Raw genomic sequence first — 21,507 nt, 5'->3', positions numbered from 1 at the left:
AACATCTACCTGTAAGTACAAGTTAACATCTACCTGTAAGTACAAGTTAACATCTACCTGTAATTACAAGTTAACATCTACCTGTAATTACAAGTTAACATCTACCTGTAATTACAAGTTAACATCTACCTGTAGGTACAAGTTAACATCTACATGTAAGTACAAGTTAACGTCTACCTGTAAGTACAAGTTAACATCTACCTGTAAGTACAAGTTAACATCTACCTGTAGGTACAAGTTAATATCTACCTGTAAGTACAAGTTAACATCTACCTGTAATTACAAGTTAACATCTACCTGTAAGTACAAGTTAACATCTACCTGTAAGTACAAGTTAACATCTACCTGTAAGTACAAGTTAACATCTACCTGTAATTACAAGTTAACATCTACCTGTAAGTACAAGTTAACATCTACCTGTAATTACAAGTTAACATCTACCTGTAAGTACAAGTTAACATCTACCTGTAAGTACAAGTTAACATCTACCTGTAAGTACAAGTTAACATCTACCTGTAATTACAAGTTAACATCTACCTGTAATTACAAGTTAACATCTACCTGTCAGTACAAGTTAACATCTACCTGTCAGTACAAGTTAACATCTACCTGTAATTACAAGTTAACATCTACCTGTTAGTACAAGTTAACATCTACCTGTAGGTACAAGTTAACATCTACCTGTAATTACTAGTTAACATCTACCTGTAAGTACAAGTTAACATCTACCTGTAATTACAAGTTAACATCTACCTGTAAGTACAAGTTAACATCTACCTGTAAGTACAAGTTAACATCTACCTGTCAGTACAAGTTAACATCTACCTGTAATTACAAGTTAACATCTACCTGTAATTACAAGTTAACATCTACCTGTAATTACAAGTTACCTTTGGCGGACATTATCAGCTCCAGCTTATCTCTTCTGTCATTTGAATTAAAGAGAAATTATAAATGTCAAAAAGGCGATTCTAAAGAAAAAGAAATTAACGATTTAAGATATGGTGTCAGGATATTGTTACGTGTAGGTACCACGTGACATCACGAATCACGTACCACGGATATTGTAAAAGTTTGACACCTGATGTTATGTTTGTGATCATCACAACTTCCACCTTCCTCGTTACACCATACACACCTTGTCTGTCAGGTGTCGGTATATAGGTCACTAGGTCTCTGGGGAACATACCTGTTCGGAAGTCATTATACCGGATACGTAAATCACCAATCCATAATTCGGTCATTGCGTCATACACACGAATCTTTAGTTTGCTGACCTCGGTTATGATAATTTCACCATTCAATCAAATATAAACAATGACGCCTTATTGCTCTCAAGCTGTGAAAAAATGCCTATTAAATTGATTGATATGTTAGTTCATATATAGTGAGGCCGGTTTCAATGTATTACTTATTATTCTTACAAAGCGTAACCCAACATGCCATTACTATCATCGTGTCAGCCATCGAACATCGAATTTCGCATCCAAATTCAATTGTTATAAACTGACATGAAATGAGCAGTTCTAGAAAAAAAAGTAAAATTACTCATAAGTTGTTATTTGACTATAAAATGGGTTTAAATCAGTTAACACAAGACTTGTCAACCATCTCGTAACCTATATCCAATACATGTCACGTATCCATGTTCATAGTTAGATTTAATTAATTTTAATGTTGATTTTAAATAGCAAAATTTTGTTTGACGATAGAATGTAGACGAGAAGTTTCTAATTGGTTAAATGTTTAGCATGTTCAGTGATAACAGCTTCATATAACCAAGGTGTTTTATTTCGTTCTGACAAAACTAACAAGAACGTATCACAGTTTATGATAAAGTTCATTTTCTGATGGTTCACGTGACACATTACGTCACACACACGTCGCATATACCGAATACTTCTAACACATTTAAAACAAGCAATATTATACTTAACGTTTGATACGAACATTAATTGGAAGTTAACCTGAATGTTCATAACCCTTAGATGAAAACTCCAACACAGACGCAAGGTAGTCCACCGATAATTTATCGGTCCACGCAGGTCTATGTATGCTTTCTAGGAAACCACAATGGCCGCCATGTTCTGTTGCCACTAGCAACATATTTGGATAAAACTGAAAGATGTCGAATGGTGTGTCCCTGTGTTTACAGACAGGATCGTCAGTGCTACTCACACAGAGGACAGGAACTGAGATATCGTCCACGTCACGCATCGGATCATTCCTCTCCAGAAACTGGTCATGTGACTCGTTACCACGGCAATAGACATACTTCTGAAAGGTAGACATATTCCAGGACAACATAGCTCTGCCAATGTCCACAACTTCTGATAACGCGTGTGCATGTGTAAACAACATCAATTTTAATTTCGATAACAGGAAAAATTCATAAAACTTGGATATTCCACGAATAAGTGACTGTGTGACGTCATACACCGGTGATACGAAGGCGGCGGCTTTAAGTCGTGTAGAAGACCCGTACTCCCCGAGGTAGGAGAACAACACTGTAGACCCTGATCCCATAGCCATAGCTACGATTTGGGTACGTGGGTGTTTCTGATGGATATACAACACTGTCTGTCTAACGTCAAGAGGATCTCCAAAACTCTGGAGTTTTGTTGTTGTTAGGAAACTGTTGCCATGTCCACGGCTGTTGAAAACAACAGTTCTGAATCCTTTACGCGCAGAACATCCACACAGATCTGAGACCGAGTTAGCGTCACCAGTAAGTGACGGGAACACAATACAAATCGGACTGTTTCGTCTTATGACGTAATTTGTACCGATGACCCAGTCCAGGGCGACAACTCCTTTGTCTGAGAGCTGGAGATACTCCCGTTCGTAGTGGACAATACACTGAGGCCGTACACAGCCTAGGATTGTCTGCACGTGACGATTCTTCAGCCAGTAGCTGGGTCGAAAGGGTCGCCTCATTATGGAGGATTTGTTGAGGAGGTGTGTGTTGAGAGTAGATTCCTTGTAGAACAACTTAGGTAGCGTATCGATGGAAGAGAATAGTGAGCGTACATACAGCATGACAGCTAAAACGGAAGTACATACCACCGTCAGCGCAACCGGAAGTGGCACCATTATCGGTATAAGAACCATACTGTCCATGTTTCCTGCTCAGACTACACTTTATGATAAATCTTAACCAGATGCTCTCCCACATGCCGTGGTTCTACAGCGCTCAGTTATTGTTGACATCACTGCCTCATCCAAAGGAAATATCGGTAATAAAACAATGGCATGCTTGATCACCAATGTCAAAAGGGCGTTTGTTTTCAAATAAACACCAAGTGTGACCAATCAAGCGTCTGATGGATGTTGACGTTGATGACTCTGTCGATAGTTACATAATATTGAAGAGTTCCTGTGTCATCCCTTGCTCGGCGACACTGTAAATGTCCGCTGATCGGAGTGATGACAGCTATCTATAGTGATGTCTCCAGTCAAGCGTATCGTCACCACCGCTGATTACAGAAGTCGCTTTATCGTCGGGACTCGTCCTACCTGGAAAACAAACAACGATGGAAAATATATCACTCTGCATACAAATTTGTCCTTCACGTTTAGAGTGTCACCACCTTAGCTAGCCAATCTCCAGCTTGTGACCCTTCACCACATGCTGAGAAAGGCCCTTACATTTCACAAAATATCGTATTTCTAAATTGTTAAGTTTGTGTTACCGAATTTTAACGAGCCCTTTGTGGCTATTATACGACCATTGGTAATGCTACTTTGCTAAATCATTGCATTTTCATTTGAAAACTCGTAATCTGAATAAACCCTACAAATACAGGTTTATGTTACACACCTGGACTACTGACATATTACGTAGCTTGTTTGTGCTCGTCACCGGAATTAATACACATCACGTTCCTCGTTACGGATAATAAGTCGCCAAAGTAAACAACTCTGGTACCATTAGTCAGACAATAATCCACCTGTCCTCGTAGCGGTTCAGGTTACTCTGACAATTCTACATAAAGCTGGTGACAAATATTTAAACTGATTTCCTCAAAACATGATTTTATCCCGTCCTGAATTGTCATTTCAATAGTGAATACATCCTTCAATGACTGTCAATAGTGAATTCATCCTTCAAAGTTTGTCAATAGTGAATTCATCCTTCAATGATTGTCAATAGTGAATTTATCCTTCAAAGTTTGTCAAAAGTGAATTCATCCTTCAAAGTTTGTCAATAGTGAATTTATCCTTCAAAGTTGGTCAATAGTGAATTCATCCTTCACAGTTTGTCAATAGTGAATTCATCCTTCAATGATTGTCAAAAGTGAATTCATCCTTCAAAGTTGTCAATAGTGAATTCATCCTTCTGTTTGTCAATAGTGAATTCATCCTTCAAAATTTGTCAAAAGTGAATTCATCCTTCAAAGTTTGTCAATAGTGAATTTATCCTTCAAAATTTGTCAATAGTGAATTCATCCTTCACAGTTTGTCAATAGTGAATTCATCCTTCAATGATTGTCAAAAGTGAATTCATCCTTCAAAGTTTGTCAATAGTGAATTCATCCTTCAAAGTTTGTCAATAGGGAATTCATCCTTCAAAGTTTGTCAATAGTGAATTCATCCTTCAAAGTTTGTCAATAGGGAATTCATCCTTCAAAGTTTGTCAATAGTGAATTCATCCTGTAAAGTTTGTTAGCAATGTTTTAAATAAATACATGTACCAACGGACAATATAATAGCCGTACTACGAGTGGTATGAGTTATATAACAAAATCAATCGACGATATCATAGGTTTAAGTTATGTTGTCATAGTTACAAAAGATACTGTGATCTGACTGAGTCATAAGCAAGTTGTGCTGCCATAGCTACAGAAATTATGTGACCTGACCGAGTTTTGTTGTCAATGCTACAAAAGACAAGTTATATTGTAAAAGGTACAAAGATTCTGTGATCTGACAGAGGGGATTTGAACGCTGTACCTGCAGGGCCGGGGACGGTAGGAATTTTATGTTTTATAACTATTGTTTATGTACGACCGAAATATAGATTATTTTATCAATGAACGCCGGCCTCGTTTCCATTTACTGCGCTATCATCAGGTCAGATCAACCCAATTGGATCGTACTAAGATCTAGTGTGAGTTCAATATAACAGGTCGTCATCGGATAAACCTAAACTTGTGAAACCGAGTGTACTGAGTACAAATGACTATTTCCTATCAGATGAAGGTAAATATAAAAACAGAAAGGAAAATAATGACGAGGAACAATTACGATGTTATAACGAGGGACAATTACGATGTTATAAAGAGGGACAATGATGATGTTATAACGAGGAACAATGACGATGTTATAACGAAGGAAGATGACGATGTTATAACGAGGAACAATGACGATGTTATAACGAGGGAAAATGACGATGTTATAACGAGGAATAATTACGATGTTATAACGAGGAACAATGACGATGTTATAACGAGAAACAATGACGATGTTATAACGAGAAACAATGACGATGTTATAACGAGAAACAATGACGATGTTATAACGAGGAACAATGATGATGTTATAACGAGGGACAATGACGATGTTATAACGAGGGACAATGACGATGTTATAACGAGGAACAATGACGATGTTATAACGAGGAACAATGACGATGTTATAACGAGGAACAATGACGATGTTATAACGAGGAACAATGACGATGTTATAACGAGGAACAATGATGATGTTATAACGAGGAACAATGACGATGTTATAACGAGGGACAATGACGATGTTATAACGAGGAACAATGACGATGTTATAACGAGGGATAATTACGATGTTATAACGAGGGACAATGACGATGTTATAACGAGGGACAATGACGATGTTATAACGAGGAACAATGACGATGTTATAACGAGGGACAATGACGATGTTATAACGAGGGACAATGACGATGTTATAACGAGGGATAATTACGATGTTATAACGAGGGACAATGACGATGTTATAACGAGGGACAATGACGATGTTATAACGAGGAACAATGACGATGTTATAACGAGGAACAATGATGATGTTATAACGAGGAACAATGACGATGTTATAACGAGGAACAATCACGATGTTATAACGAGGGACAATGACGATGTTATAACGAGGGATAATTACGATGTTATAATGAGGGACAATGACGATGTTATAACGAGGAACAATGACGATGTTATAACGAGGGACAATGACGATGTTATAACGAGGAACAATGATGATGTTATAACGAGGAACAATGACGATGTTATGATAAGGAACAATGACGATGTTACAACGAGGGACAATGACGATGTTATAACGAGGGACAATGACGATGTTATAACGAGGGACAATGATGATGTTATAACGAGGAACAATGACGATGTTATAACGAGGGATAATTACGATGTTATAATGAGGAACAATGACGATGTTATAACGAGGAACAATGACGATGTTATAACGAGGGACAATGACGATGTTATAACGAGGGACAATGACGATGTTATAACGAGGGACAATGACGATGTTATAACGAGGGACAATGACGATGTTATAACGAGGAACAATGACGATGTTATAACGAGGAACAATGACGATGTTATAACGAAGGAAGATGACGATGTTATAACGAGGAACAATGATGATGTTATAACGAGGGAAAATGACGATGTTATAACGAGGAACAATGATGATGTTATAACGAGGAACAATGACGATGTTATAACGAGGGACAATGACGATGTTAACACTTATAACAAGGGACAATGACGATGTTATAACGAGGGATAATTACGATGTTATAACGAGGGACAATGACGATGTTATAACGAGGGACAATGACGATGTTATAACGAGGAACAATGACGATGTTATAACGAGGGACAATGACGATGTTATAACGAGGGACAATGACGATGTTATAACGAGGGATAATTACGATGTTATAAAGAGGGACAATGATGATGTTATAACGAGGAACAATGACGATGTTATAACGAAGGAAGATGACGATGTTATAACGAGGAACAATGATGATGTTATAACGAGGGAAAATGACGATGTTATAACGAGGAACAATGATGATGTTATAACGAGGAACAATGACGATGTTATAACGAGGAACAATGACGATGTTATAACGATGGGCCAATGACGATGTTATAACGAGGGACAATGACGATGTTATAACGAGGGACAATGACGATGTTATAACGAGGAACAATGATGATGTTATAACAAGGGACAATGACGATGTTATAACGAGGATTAATGACGATGTTATAACGAGGGACAATGACGATGTTATAACGAGGGACAATGACGATGTTATAACGAGGGAAAATGACGATGTTATAACGAAGGACAATGACGATGTTATAACGAGGGACAATGACGATGTTATAACGAGGAACAATGACGATGTTATAACGAGGAACAATGATGATGTTATAACGAGGGAAAATGACGATGTTATAACGAGGAACAATGATGATGTTATAACGAGGATTAATGACGATGTTATAACGAGGGAAGATGACGATGTTATAACGAGGAACAATGACGATGTTATAACGAGGGAAAATGACGATGTTAACACTTATAACAAGGGACAATGACGATGTTATAACGAGGATTAATGACGATGTTATGATAAGGAACAATGACGATGTTATAACGATGGGCCAATGACGATGTTATAACGAGGGACAATGACGATGTTATAACGAGGGACAATGACGATGTTAACACTTATAACAAGGGACAATGACGATGTTATAACGAGGGAAAATGACGATGTTATAACGAGGATTAATGACGATGTTATAACGAGGGACAATGACGATGTTATAACGAGGGACAATGACGATGTTATAACGAGGGACAATGACGATGTTATAACGAGGGACAATGACGATGTTATAACGAGGAACAATGACGATGTTATAACGAGGAACAATGACGATGTTATAACGAGGGACAATGACGATGTTATAACGAGGAACAATGACGATGTTATAACGAGGGATAATTACGATGTTATAACGAGGGACAATGACGATGTTATAACGAGGGACAATGACGATGTTATAACGAGGGACAATGATGATGTTATAACGAGGAACAATGATGATGTTATAACGAGGAACAATGACGATGTTATAACGAGGGACAATGATGATGTTATAACGAGGAACAATGACGATGTTATAACGAGGGAAAATGACGATGTTATAACGAGGAACAATGATGATGTTATAACGAGGAACAATGACGATGTTATGATAAGGAACAATGACGATGTTATAACGAGGGACAATGACGATGTTATAACGAGGGACAATGACGATGTTATAACGAGGGACAATGATGATGTTATAACGAGGAACAATGACGATGTTATAACGAAGGAAGATGACGATGTTATAACGAGGAACAATGATGATGTTATAACGAGGGAAAATGACGATGTTATAACGAGGAACAATGATGATGTTATAACGAGGAACAATGACGATGTTATAACGAGGGACAATGACGATGTGAACACTTATAACAAGGGACAATGACGATGTTATAACGAGGATTAATGACGATGTTATAACGAGGGACAATGACGATGTTATAACGAGAAACAATGACGATGCTATAACGAGGGACAATGACGATGTTATAATGAGGAACAATGACGATGTTATAACGAGGGACAATGACGATGTTATAACGAGGAACAATGACGATGTTATAACGAGGAACAATGACGATGTTATAACGAGGGACAATGACGATGTTATAACGAGGGACAATGACGATGTTATAACGAGGGACAATGACGATGTTATAACGAGGGATAATTACGATGTTATAATGAGGAACAATGACGATGTTATAACGAGGGACAATGACGATGTTATAACGAGGAACAATGACGATGTTATAACGAGGGATAATTACGATGTTATAATGAGGAACAATGATGATGTTATAACGAGGAACAATGACGATGTTATAACGAAGGAAGATGACGATGTTATAACGAGGAACAATGATGATGTTATAACGAGGGAAAATGACGATGTTATAACGAGGAACAATGATGATGTTATAACGAGGAACAATGACGATGTTATAACGAGGAACAATGACGATGTTATAACGATGGGCCAATGACGATGTTATAACGAGGGACAATGACGATGTTATAACGAGGGACAATGACGATGTTATAACGAGGAACAATGACGATGTTATAACGATGGGCCAATGACGATGTTATAACGAGGGACAATGACGATGTTATAACGAGGATTAATGACGATGTTATAACGAGGGACAATGACGATGTTATAACGAGGGACAATGACGATGTTATAACGAGGGAAAATGACGATGTTATAACGAAGGACAATGACGATGTTATAACGAGGGACAATGACGATGTTATAACGAGGAACAATGACGATGTTATAACGAGGAACAATGATGATGTTATAACGAGGGAAAATGACGATGTTATAACGAGGAACAATGATGATGTTATAACGAGGATTAATGACGATGTTATAACGAGGGAAGATGACGATGTTATAACGAGGAACAATGACGATGTTATAACGAGGGACAATGACGATGTTATAACGAGGAACAATGATGATGTTATAACGAGGAACAATGACGATGTTATGATAAGGAACAATGACGATGTTATAACGAGGGACAATGACGATGTTATAACGAGGGACAATGACGATGTTATAACGAGGGACAATGATGATGTTATAACGAGGAACAATGACGATGTTATAACGAGGGATAATTACGATGTTATAATGAGGAACAATGACGATGTTATAACGAGGAACAATGACGATGTTATAACGAGGGACAATGACGATGTTATAACGAGGGACAATGACGATGTTATAACGAGGGACAATGATGATGTTATAACGAGGAACTATGACGATGTTATAACGAGGGACAATGACGATGTTATAACGAGGGACAATGACGATGTTATAACGAGGGACAATGACGATGTTATAACGAAGGACAATGACGATGTTATAACGAGGGACAATGACGATGTTATAACGAGGGACAATGACGATGTTATAACGAGGAACAATGACGATGTTATAACGAAGGAAGATGACGATGTTATAACGAGGAACAATGACGATGTTATAACGAGGGAAAATGACGATGTTATAACGAGGAACAATGACGATGTTATAACGAGGGACAATGACGATGTTATAACGAGGAACAATGACGATGTTATAACGAGGGACAATGACGATGTTATAACGAAGGACAATGACGATGTTATCACTTATAACGAGGGACAATGACGATGTTATAACGAGGGACAATGACGATGTTATAACGAGGGACAATGACGATGTTATAATAAGTAACAATGACGATGTTTTTAACGAGGGACAATGACGATGTTATAACGAGGGAAGATGACGATGTTTTTAACGAGGAACAATGACGATGTTATAACGAGGAACTGTGACGATTTTATAAGTTATAACGAGGGACAATGACGATGTTATAATAAGTAACAATGACGATGTTATAACGAGGGACAATGACGATGTTATAACGAGGAACAATGACGATGTTATAACGAAGGAAGATGACGATGTTATAACGAGGAACAATGACGATGTTATAACGAGGGAAAATGACGATGTTATAACGAGGAACAATGACGATGTTATAACGAGGGACAATGACGATGTTATAACGAGGAACAATGACGATGTTATAACGAGGGACAATGACGATGTTATAACGAAGGACAATGACGATGTTATCACTTATAACGAGGGACAATGACGATGTTATAACGAGGGACAATGACGATGTTATAACGAGGGACAATGACGATGTTATAATAAGTAACAATGACGATGTTTTTAACGAGGGACAATGACGATGTTATAACGAGGGAAGATGACGATGTTTTTAACGAGGAACAATGACGATGTTATAACGAGGAACTGTGACGATTTTATAAGTTATAACGAGGGACAATGACGATGTTATAATAAGTAACAATGACGATGTTATAACGAGGGACAATGACGATGTTATAACGAGGGAAGATGACGATGTTATAACGAGGTACAATGACGATGTTATAACGAGGAACAATGACGATGTTATAACGAGGTACAATGACGATGTTATAACGAGGGACAATGACGATGTTATAAATGGGAACAATGACGATGTTATCACTTATAACGAGGGACAATGACGATGTTATAACGAGGGACAATGACGATGTTATAACGAGGGACAATGACGATGTTATAACGAGGGACAATGACGATGTTATCACTTATAACGAGGGACAATGACGATGTTATAACGAAGGACAATGACGATGTTATAACGAGGGACAATGACGATGTTATAACGAAGGACAATGACGATGTTATCACTTATAACGAGGGACAATGACGATGTTATAACGAAGGACAATGACGATGTTATCACTTATAACGAGGGACAATGACGATGTTATAACGAGGGACAATGACGATGTTATAACGAGGGACAATGACGATGTTATAACGAGGAACAATGACGATGTTATAACGAGGAACAATGACGATGTTATAACGAGGAACAATGACGATGTTAGAACGAGGAACAATGACGATGTTAGAACGAGGAACAATGACGATGTTATAACGAGGGACACTGACGATGTTATAACGAGGGACAATGACGATGTTATAATGAGGAACAATGACGATGTTATAACGAGGAACAATGACGATGTTAGAACGAGGAACAATGACGATGTTATAACGAGGGACAATGACGATGTTATCACTTATAACGAGGGACAATGACGATGTTATAACGAGGGACAATGACGATGTTATAACGAGGGACAATGACGATGTTATAACGAGGAACAATGACGATGTTATAACGAGGAACAATGACGATGTTATAACGAGGAACAATGACGATGTTAGAACGAGGAACAATGACGATGTTAGAACGAGGAACAATGACGATGTTATAACGAGGGACACTGACGATGTTATAACGAGGAACAATGACGATGTTATAACGAGGAACAATGACGATGTTAGAACGAGGAACAATGACGATGTTATAACGAGGGACAATGACGATGTTATCACTTATAACGAGGGACAATGACGATGTTATAACGAGGGACAATGACGATGTTATAACGAGGGACAATGACGATGTTATAACGAGGAACAATGACGATGTTATAACGAGGAACAATGACGATGTTATAACGAGGAACAATGACGATGTTATAACGAGGAACAATGACGATGTTAGAACGAGGAACAATGACGATGTTATAACGAGGAACAATGACGATGTTATAACGAGGAACAATGACGATGTTATAATGAGGAACAATGACGATGTTATAACGAGGAACAATGACGATGTTATAACGAGGGACAATGACGATGTTATAACGAGGGAAAATGACGATGTTATAACGAGGGACAATGACGATGTTATAATGAGGAACAATGACGATGTTATAACGAGGAACAATGACGATGTTATAACGAGGAACAATGACGATGTTATAACGAGGAACAATGACGATGTTATAACGAGGAACAATGACGATGTTATAACGAGGGACAATGACGATGTTATAACGAGGAACAATGACGATGTTATAATGAGGAACAATGACGATGTTATAACGAGGAACAATGATGATGTTAGAACGAGGAACAATGACGATGTTAGAACGAGGAACAATGACGATGTTATAACGAGGAACAATGACGATGTTATAACGAGGGACAATGACGATGTTAGAACGAGGAACAATGACGATGTTATAACGAGGGATAATTACGATGTTATAATGAGGAACAATGACGATGTTATAACGAGGTACAATGACGATGTTATAACGAGGAACAATGACGATGTTATAACGAGGTACAATGACGATGTTATAACGAGGGACAATGACGATGTTATAAATGGGAACAATGACGATGTTATCACTTATAACGAGGGACAATGACGATGTTATAACGAGGGACAATGACGATGTTATAACGAGGGACGATGACGATGTTATAACGAGGGACAATGACGATGTTATCACTTATAACGAGGGACAATGACGATGTTATAACGAAGGACAATGACGATGTTATAACGAGGGACAATGACGATGTTATAACGAAGGACAATGACGATGTTATCACTTATAACGAGGGACAATGACGATGTTATAACGAAGGACAATGACGATGTTATCACTTATAACGAGGGACAATGACGATGTTATAACGAGGGACAATGACGATGTTATAACGAGGGACAATGACGATGTTATAACGAGGAACAATGACGATGTTATAACGAGGAACAATGACGATGTTATAACGAGGAACAATGACGATGTTAGAACGAGGAACAATGACGATGTTAGAACGAGGAACAATGACGATGTTATAACGAGGGACACTGACGATGTTATAACGAGGGACAATGACGATGTTATAATGAGGAACAATGACGATGTTATAACGAGGAACAATGACGATGTTAGAACGAGGAACAATGACGATGTTATAACGAGGGACAATGACGATGTTATCACTTATAACGAGGGACAATGACGATGTTATAACGAGGGACAATGACGATGTTATAACGAGGGACAATGACGATGTTATAACGAGGAACAATGACGATGTTATAACGAGGAACAATGACGATGTTATAACGAGGAACAATGACGATGTTAGAACGAGGAACAATGACGATGTTAGAACGAGGAACAATGACGATGTTATAACGAGGGACACTGACGATGTTATAACGAGGAACAATGACGATGTTATAACGAGGAACAATGACGATGTTAGAACGAGGAACAATGACGATGTTATAACGAGGGACAATGACGATGTTATCACTTATAACGAGGGACAATGACGATGTTATAACGAGGGACAATGACGATGTTATAACGAGGGACAATGACGATGTTATAACGAGGAACAATGACGATGTTATAACGAGGAACAATGACGATGTTATAACGAGGAACAATGACGATGTTATAACGAGGAACAATGACGATGTTAGAACGAGGAACAATGACGATGTTATAACGAGGAACAATGACGATGTTATAACGAGGAACAATGACGATGTTATAACGAGGAACAATGACGATGTTATAACGAGGAACAATGACGATGTTATAACGAGGGACAATGACGATGTTATAACGAGGGAAAATGACGATGTTATAACGAGGGACAATGACGATGTTATAATGAGGAACAATGACGATGTTATAACGAGGAACAATGACGATGTTATAACGAGGAACAATGACGATGTTATAACGAGGAACAATGACGATGTTATAACGAGGAACAATGACGATGTTATAACGAGGGACAATGACGATGTTATAACGAGGAACAATGACGATGTTATAATGAGGAACAATGACGATGTTATAACGAGGAACAATGATGATGTTAGAACGAGGAACAATGACGATGTTAGAACGAGGAACAATGACGATGTTATAACGAGGAACAATGACGATGTTATAACGAGGGACAATGACGATGTTAGAACGAGGAACAATGACGATGTTATAACGAGGGATAATTACGATGTTATAATGAGGAACAATGACGATGTTATAACGAGGTACAATGACGATGTTATAACGAGGAACAATGACGATGTTATAACGAGGTACAATGACGATGTTATAACGAGGGACAATGACGATGTTATAAATGGGAACAATGACGATGTTATCACTTATAACGAGGGACAATGACGATGTTATAACGAGGGACAATGACGATGTTATAACGAGGGACGATGACGATGTTATAACGAGGGACAATGACGATGTTATCACTTATAACGAGGGACAATGACGATGTTATAACGAAGGACAATGACGATGTTATAACGAGGGACAATGACGATGTTATAACGAAGGACAATGACGATGTTATCACTTATAACGAGGGACAATGACGATGTTATAACGAAGGACAATGACGATGTTATCACTTATAACGAGGGACAATGACGATGTTATAACGAGGGACAATGACGATGTTATAACGAGGGACAATGACGATGTTATAACGAGGAACAATGACGATGTTATAACGAGGAACAATGACGATGTTATAACGAGGAACAATGACGATGTTAGAACGAGGAACAATGACGATGTTAGAACGAGGAACAATGACGATGTTATAACGAGGGACACTGACGATGTTATAACGAGGGACAATGACGATGTTATAATGAGGAACAATGACGATGTTATAACGAGGAACAATGACGATGTTAGAACGAGGAACAATGACGATGTTATAACGAGGGACAATGACGATGTTATCACTTATAACGAGGGACAATGACGATGTTATAACGAGGGACAATGACGATGTTATAACGAGGGACAATGACGATGTTATAACGAGGAACAATGACGATGTTATAACGAGGAACAATGACGATGTTATAACGAGGAACAATGACGATGTTAGAACGAGGAACAATGACGATGTTAGAACGAGGAACAATGACGATGTTATAACGAGGGACACTGACGATGTTATAACGAGGAACAATGACGATGTTATAACGAGGAACAATGACGATGTTAGAACGAGGAACAATGACGATGTTATAACGAGGGACAATGACGATGTTATCACTTATAACGAGGGACAATGACGATGTTATAACGAGGGACAATGACGATGTTATAACGAGGGACAATGACGATGTTATAACGAGGAACAATGACGATGTTATAACGAGGAACAATGACGATGTTATAACGAGGAACAATGACGATGTTATAACGAGGAACAATGACGATGTTAGAACGAGGAACAATGACGATGTTATAACGAGGAACAATGACGATGTTATAACGAGGAACAATGACGATGTTATAATGAGGAACAATGACGATGTTATAACGAGGAACAATGACGATGTTATAACGAGGAACAATGACGATGTTATAACGAGGGACAATGACGATGTTATAACGAGGGACAATGACGATGTTATAACAAGGAACAATGACGATGTTATAACGAGGGACAATGACGATGTTATAACGAGGGACAATGACGATGTTATAACAAGGAACAATGACGATGTTATAACGAGGAACAATGACGATGTTATAACGAGGAACAATGACGATGTTATAACGAGGAACAATGACGATGTTATAACAAGGAACAATGACGATGTTATAACGAGGAACAATGACGATGTTATAACGAGGAACAATGACGATGTTATAACGAGGGAAAATGACGATGTTATAACGAGGGAAAATGACGATGTTATAACGAGGGACAAAGACGATGTTATAATGAGGAACAATGACGATGTTATAACGAGGAACAATGACGATGTTATAACGAGGAACAATGACGATGTTATAACGAGGAACAATGACGATGTTATAACGAGGAACAATGACGATGTTATAACGAGGGACAATGACGATGTTATAACGAGGAACAATGACGATGTTATAATGAGGAACAATGACGATGTTATAACGAGGAACAATGATGATGTTAGAACGAGGAACAATGACGATGTTAGAACGAGGAACAATGACGATGTTATAACGAGGAACAATGACGATGTTATAACGAGGGACAATGACGATGTTAGAACGAGGAACAATGACGATGTTATAACGAGGGATAATTACGATGTTATAATGAGGAACAATGACGATGTTATAACGAGGGACAATGACGATGTTAGAACGAGGAACAATGACGATGTTATAACGAGGAACAATGACGATGTTATAATGAGGAACAATGACGATGTTATAACGAGGAACAATGACGATGTTATAACGAGGGACAATGACGATGTTAGAACGAGGAACAATGACGATGTTAGAACGAGGAACAATGACGATGTTATAACGAGGAACAATGACGATGTTATAACGAGGGACAATGACGATGTTAGAACGAGGAACAATGACGATGTTATAACGAGGGATAATTACGATGTTATAATGAGGAACAATGACGATGTTATAACGAGGGACAATGACGATGTTAGAACGAGGAACAATGACGATGTTATAACGAGGGATAATTACGATGTTATAATGAGGAAAAATGACGATGTTATAACGAGGGACAATGACGATGTTATAACGATGGGCCAATGACGATGTTATAACGAGGGACAATGACGATGTTATAACGAAGGAAGATGACGATGTTATAACGAGGGACAATGACGATGTTATAACTACAAATGCATTATATCAACTATAATGTATCATTTTAACTACAATGTTTTGTACAATTTGCATGTTTGTTTGTATTAATCATCAATTTGTCAGATTATGTCAAATTATCGGGTCATTCATCACTGTGTCATTGACAAACGTGAATTGTTGGTGTAGGTGTGAGCTGTGGGTGTTTCTGCCTGGGCGATTAGATACCGTAGATCGTAAGTTCGAAGCCCGGTCAGGGCACGAGTTATAAAATTGCCTTCCTTGTATTTTGTGTTTCTATGTGAAAATTTGTGAAAAATTTATATAATACAGTTTGATAATATAATCATAAAAAGCAGAAAAAAAACCAATCATCAGTACCGGTTAATATAAAACAACCTAGTAACATGGAATAACTTAAAGAAATGCTGTCAATTGTTCTTCCTTTTATATTTTTGTAAGAAATAGTTTAGCTTACCTTTAGCAGCGGACTGTGTATCACGTCCTACAAACCTATATGTAGGTAAATTGTATACTATCAGCACGCGATACACAAGCGGCTAACACCTCACACAGGTGTACGGTCGATTACCGCACTACTTCCAATTCCCATCCGCGGGCTAATCACAAGTATCAATCGGCTGTAATAAGGTCAGTCGTGACGTCACAGACGTAATTGTTGGCGGAATAATATACGTTTATGACTTCAGATGATTGAGTTAATATGCTTGAGTAAACTGTGGTTGGTCTACCGTCAGTTAACATAACCCCCGGGAAAACGAATAATTGTAAAAAGTGGCTAGCATCTGACATCTGATGACAAAACGTGATAAGTTGGTTGTTTCCATTACTCCCGATACAATCCTGCCCCCAGTACATGTCTGCTCCCTCAGAACCTCGAGGTCTTACTCACGCCCCAGTTGGTAGGAGATGTCGAGAGATCGAGTTTCAGTGTCGGTAGTTTATAAGGCGTTGTTATGCTGATTTGAAATAGACAGTTTCAATACAGTAATAATCTGTGACACATCACAGCTTTTGTGAGCAAATCATTTCGCCAATTATGCCTGGTGCCCTTCCGGTCAGGTGATGTGTAGGCCTAGGAGACACTGACCCGCGGCTGATGTTTTATACTGGTGACGACATACCGTACAGAGAAATGGTATAATATTCAATAATCTCTACCAACTTTAAATGACAACATGCGCCGATACCTAATTACGTATACATTAATAAAACGGGTTTTTATTACGATAACATTCGGTATGAATCCAGGTACGAAGGTAATTAAACAACATCCTGTAATATACACATTACAGTGCAACACATCCTTAATTAATAATAAACTGTCGTGTAAGTCACCGATACCGTAACAAAAAACTCAAACCAACCAACATTTTAATAGAAAAGGAATTTAAATTGGCACTAGAGTATGGCTGCTTGGAGTTAAGTATAATTCTCGATAGTACGGAATCTTCTCGGACTATAAATCACAGCTAGTGCTATTTTCACAAAATATAAATCGCTCCCCAATGATCAATTTCTAGTTTATTAAAAAAACGACAGTTTCTATAGATACTTACAGGTGCACAATTATGAAATTAATAATGCCGACATTTGGAACACGTCGAGTTGTCGACATCTAAATGTGTAAGCTCTGTCACATATCGACCACAGCTTCTAGTAGTACGAGACTCGTGATATCTCGTAACAGATGTAAGTACGAGACTCGTGATATCTCGTAACAGATGTAAGTACGAGACTCGTGATATCTCGTAACGGATGTAAGTACGAGACTCGTGTTATCTCGTAACGGATGTAAGTACGAGACTCGTGATATCTCGTAACAGATGTAAGTACGAGACTCGTGATATCTCGTAATAGATGTAAGTACGAGACTCGTGATATCTCGTAACAGATGTAAGTACGAGACTCGTGATATCTCGTAACAGATGTAAGTACGAGACTCGTGATATCTCGTAACAGATGTAAGTACGAGACTCGTGATATCTCGTAACAGATGTAAGTACGAGACTCGTGATATCTCGTAACGGATGTAAGTACGAGACTCGTGATATCTCGTAACAGGATGTAAGTACGAGACTCGTGATATCTCGTAACGGATGCAAGTACGAGACTCGTGATATCTCGTAACGGGGGTAAGTACGAGACTCGTGTTATCTCTTAACGGATGCAAGTACGAGACTCGTGATATCTCGTAACAGATGTAAGTACGAGACTCGTGATATCTCGTAACGGGGGTAAGTACGAGACTCGTGATATCTCGTAACGAATGTAAGTACGAGACTCGTGATATCTCGTAACGGGGGTAAGTACGAGACTCGTGATATCTCGTAACGGATGTAAGTACGAAACTCGTGATATCTCGTAACGGATGTAAGTACGAGACTCGTGTTATCTCTTAACGGATGCAAGTACGAGACTCGTGATATCTCGTAACGGGGGTAAGTACGAGACTCGTGATATCTCGGAACAGATGTAAGTACGAGACTCGTGTTATCTCGTAACGGATGTAAGTACGAGACTCGTGATATCTCGTAACAGATGTAAGTACGAGACTCGTGATATCTCGTAACGGGGGTAAGTACGAGACTCGTGATATCTCGTAACGGATGTAAGTACGAGACTCGTGATATCTCGTAACGGGGGTAAGTACGAGACTCGTGATATCTCGTAACGGATGTAAGTACGAAACTCGTGATATCTCGTAACGGATGTAAGTACGAGACTCGTGTTATCTCTTAACGGATGCAAGTACGAGACTCGTGATATCTCGTAACAGATGTAAGTACGAGACTCGTGATATCTCGTAACGGGGGTAAGTACGAGACTCGTGATATCTCGTAACGGATGTAAGTACGAGACTCGTGTTTTCTCGTAACGGATGTAAGTACGAGACTCGTGATATCTCGTAACAGATGTAAGTACGAGACTCGTGATATCTCGTAACGGGGGTAAGTACGAGACTCGTGATACCTCGTAACAGATGTAAGTACGAAACTCGTGATATCTCGTAACGGATGTAAGTACGAGACTCGTGTTATCTCGTAACAGATGTAAGTACGAGACTCGTGTTATCTCTTAACGGATTTAAGTACGAGACTCTAGATATCTCGTAACGGATGTAAGTACGAGACTCGTGATATCTCGTAACAGATGTAAGTACGAGACTCGTGTTTTCTCGTAACAGAGGTAAGTACGAGACTCGTGATATCTCGTAACGGATGTAAGTACGAGACTCGTGATATCTCGTAACGGATGTAAGTATGAGACTCGTGATATCTCGTAACAGATGTAAGTACGAGACTCGTGATATCTCGTAACGGATGTAAGTACGAGACTCGTGATATCTCGTAACGGATGTAAGTACGAGACTCGTGATATCTCGTAACGGATGTAAGTACGAGACTCGTGTTATTTCGTACCGATGTTAGTACCCAAGTCTCGTCTTATGTCGAAACTAATGTACAGAGAATCTTAGTCTCGTGTTATCTCGAAACCAACGATCAGAGTATTTTGGTATCTTTTTATCTTGTACGATGTAAGTCTCGAGGTATCTCGCAACCAACGTAAATATCATAGTCTCGTTATATCTCGTTATCCATGTTGAAACCTACATGTATGTTTCACGTTTTCTGGCTTTAAATGTTGGTAAGGAGCCTCGTGCTATCTCGTTCTCAGTGTTGATTTCATGGCGGTACAAACTGATGAATTGATTGCTTTTATGAACTGATGAATTGATTGCTTTATGAACAGATAAATTATTCACTATTAGGACTGAATTATTATAGAAGGAATTTATTTAATATCCTTTAATCTATGCACAGAAGGTAAACGTTTCCTCACAATTAATCAAGGACGTCCCCTGTAGTCGTCCGTCTGTCCAGTGTGACTGGCTAATGATAACAACCAATGCTAAAGAATGTGGATCTATTGAGTACAATATGTATAGTTCATTTACTTAACAAAAAATATATAGACAGACAATTTCAATGTATTATATCATAAAAGGTTGAAAAAGCTAGTGACTATTATCAGTAGCGAGAGGACATAACTCACCTACTAATTAGATTTCCCTGGCTGTGACTGACATACGTCTAGGTGTAGTGCCGATCAGCTGTGGCCGAGGTACACGGAACCCGACTGTGACGCGGCTACAGACAAACGCC

General features: G+C 38.5%; 1 protein-coding gene across 3 annotated transcripts; it reads right to left on the bottom strand.

Annotated features, from left to right (window-relative positions):
* Window positions 1-1,773: 1,773 nt before the first annotated feature.
* On the bottom strand, window positions 1,774-21,507 carry LOC117333646 (protein ABHD15-like). Of its 3 annotated transcripts, none has more exons than XM_033893048.1 (2): window positions 21,398-21,507; window positions 1,774-3,516 (listed from the first exon to the last, which is right to left on the bottom strand). In XM_033893048.1, the coding sequence occupies exon 2, from the start codon at window positions 3,118-3,120 to the stop codon at window positions 1,963-1,965; it is 1,158 nt and encodes a 385-aa protein (XP_033748939.1). In that variant the 5' UTR covers window positions 3,121-3,516; window positions 21,398-21,507; the 3' UTR covers window positions 1,774-1,962. The 3 variants fall into 3 exon arrangements, with proteins under 3 accessions (XP_033748939.1, XP_033748942.1, XP_033748940.1); XM_033893051.1 differs by having other exon boundaries at window positions 21,402-21,416; XM_033893049.1 differs by lacking the exon at window positions 21,398-21,507 and adding an exon at window positions 17,799-18,322.

The sequence above is a fragment of the Pecten maximus genome, chromosome 8 (assembly GCF_902652985.1).
Source record: "Pecten maximus chromosome 8, xPecMax1.1, whole genome shotgun sequence".
Lineage (NCBI taxonomy): Eukaryota > Metazoa > Mollusca > Bivalvia > Pectinida > Pectinidae > Pecten > Pecten maximus.
This window is presented reverse-complemented; position numbering and strand designations above follow the sequence as displayed.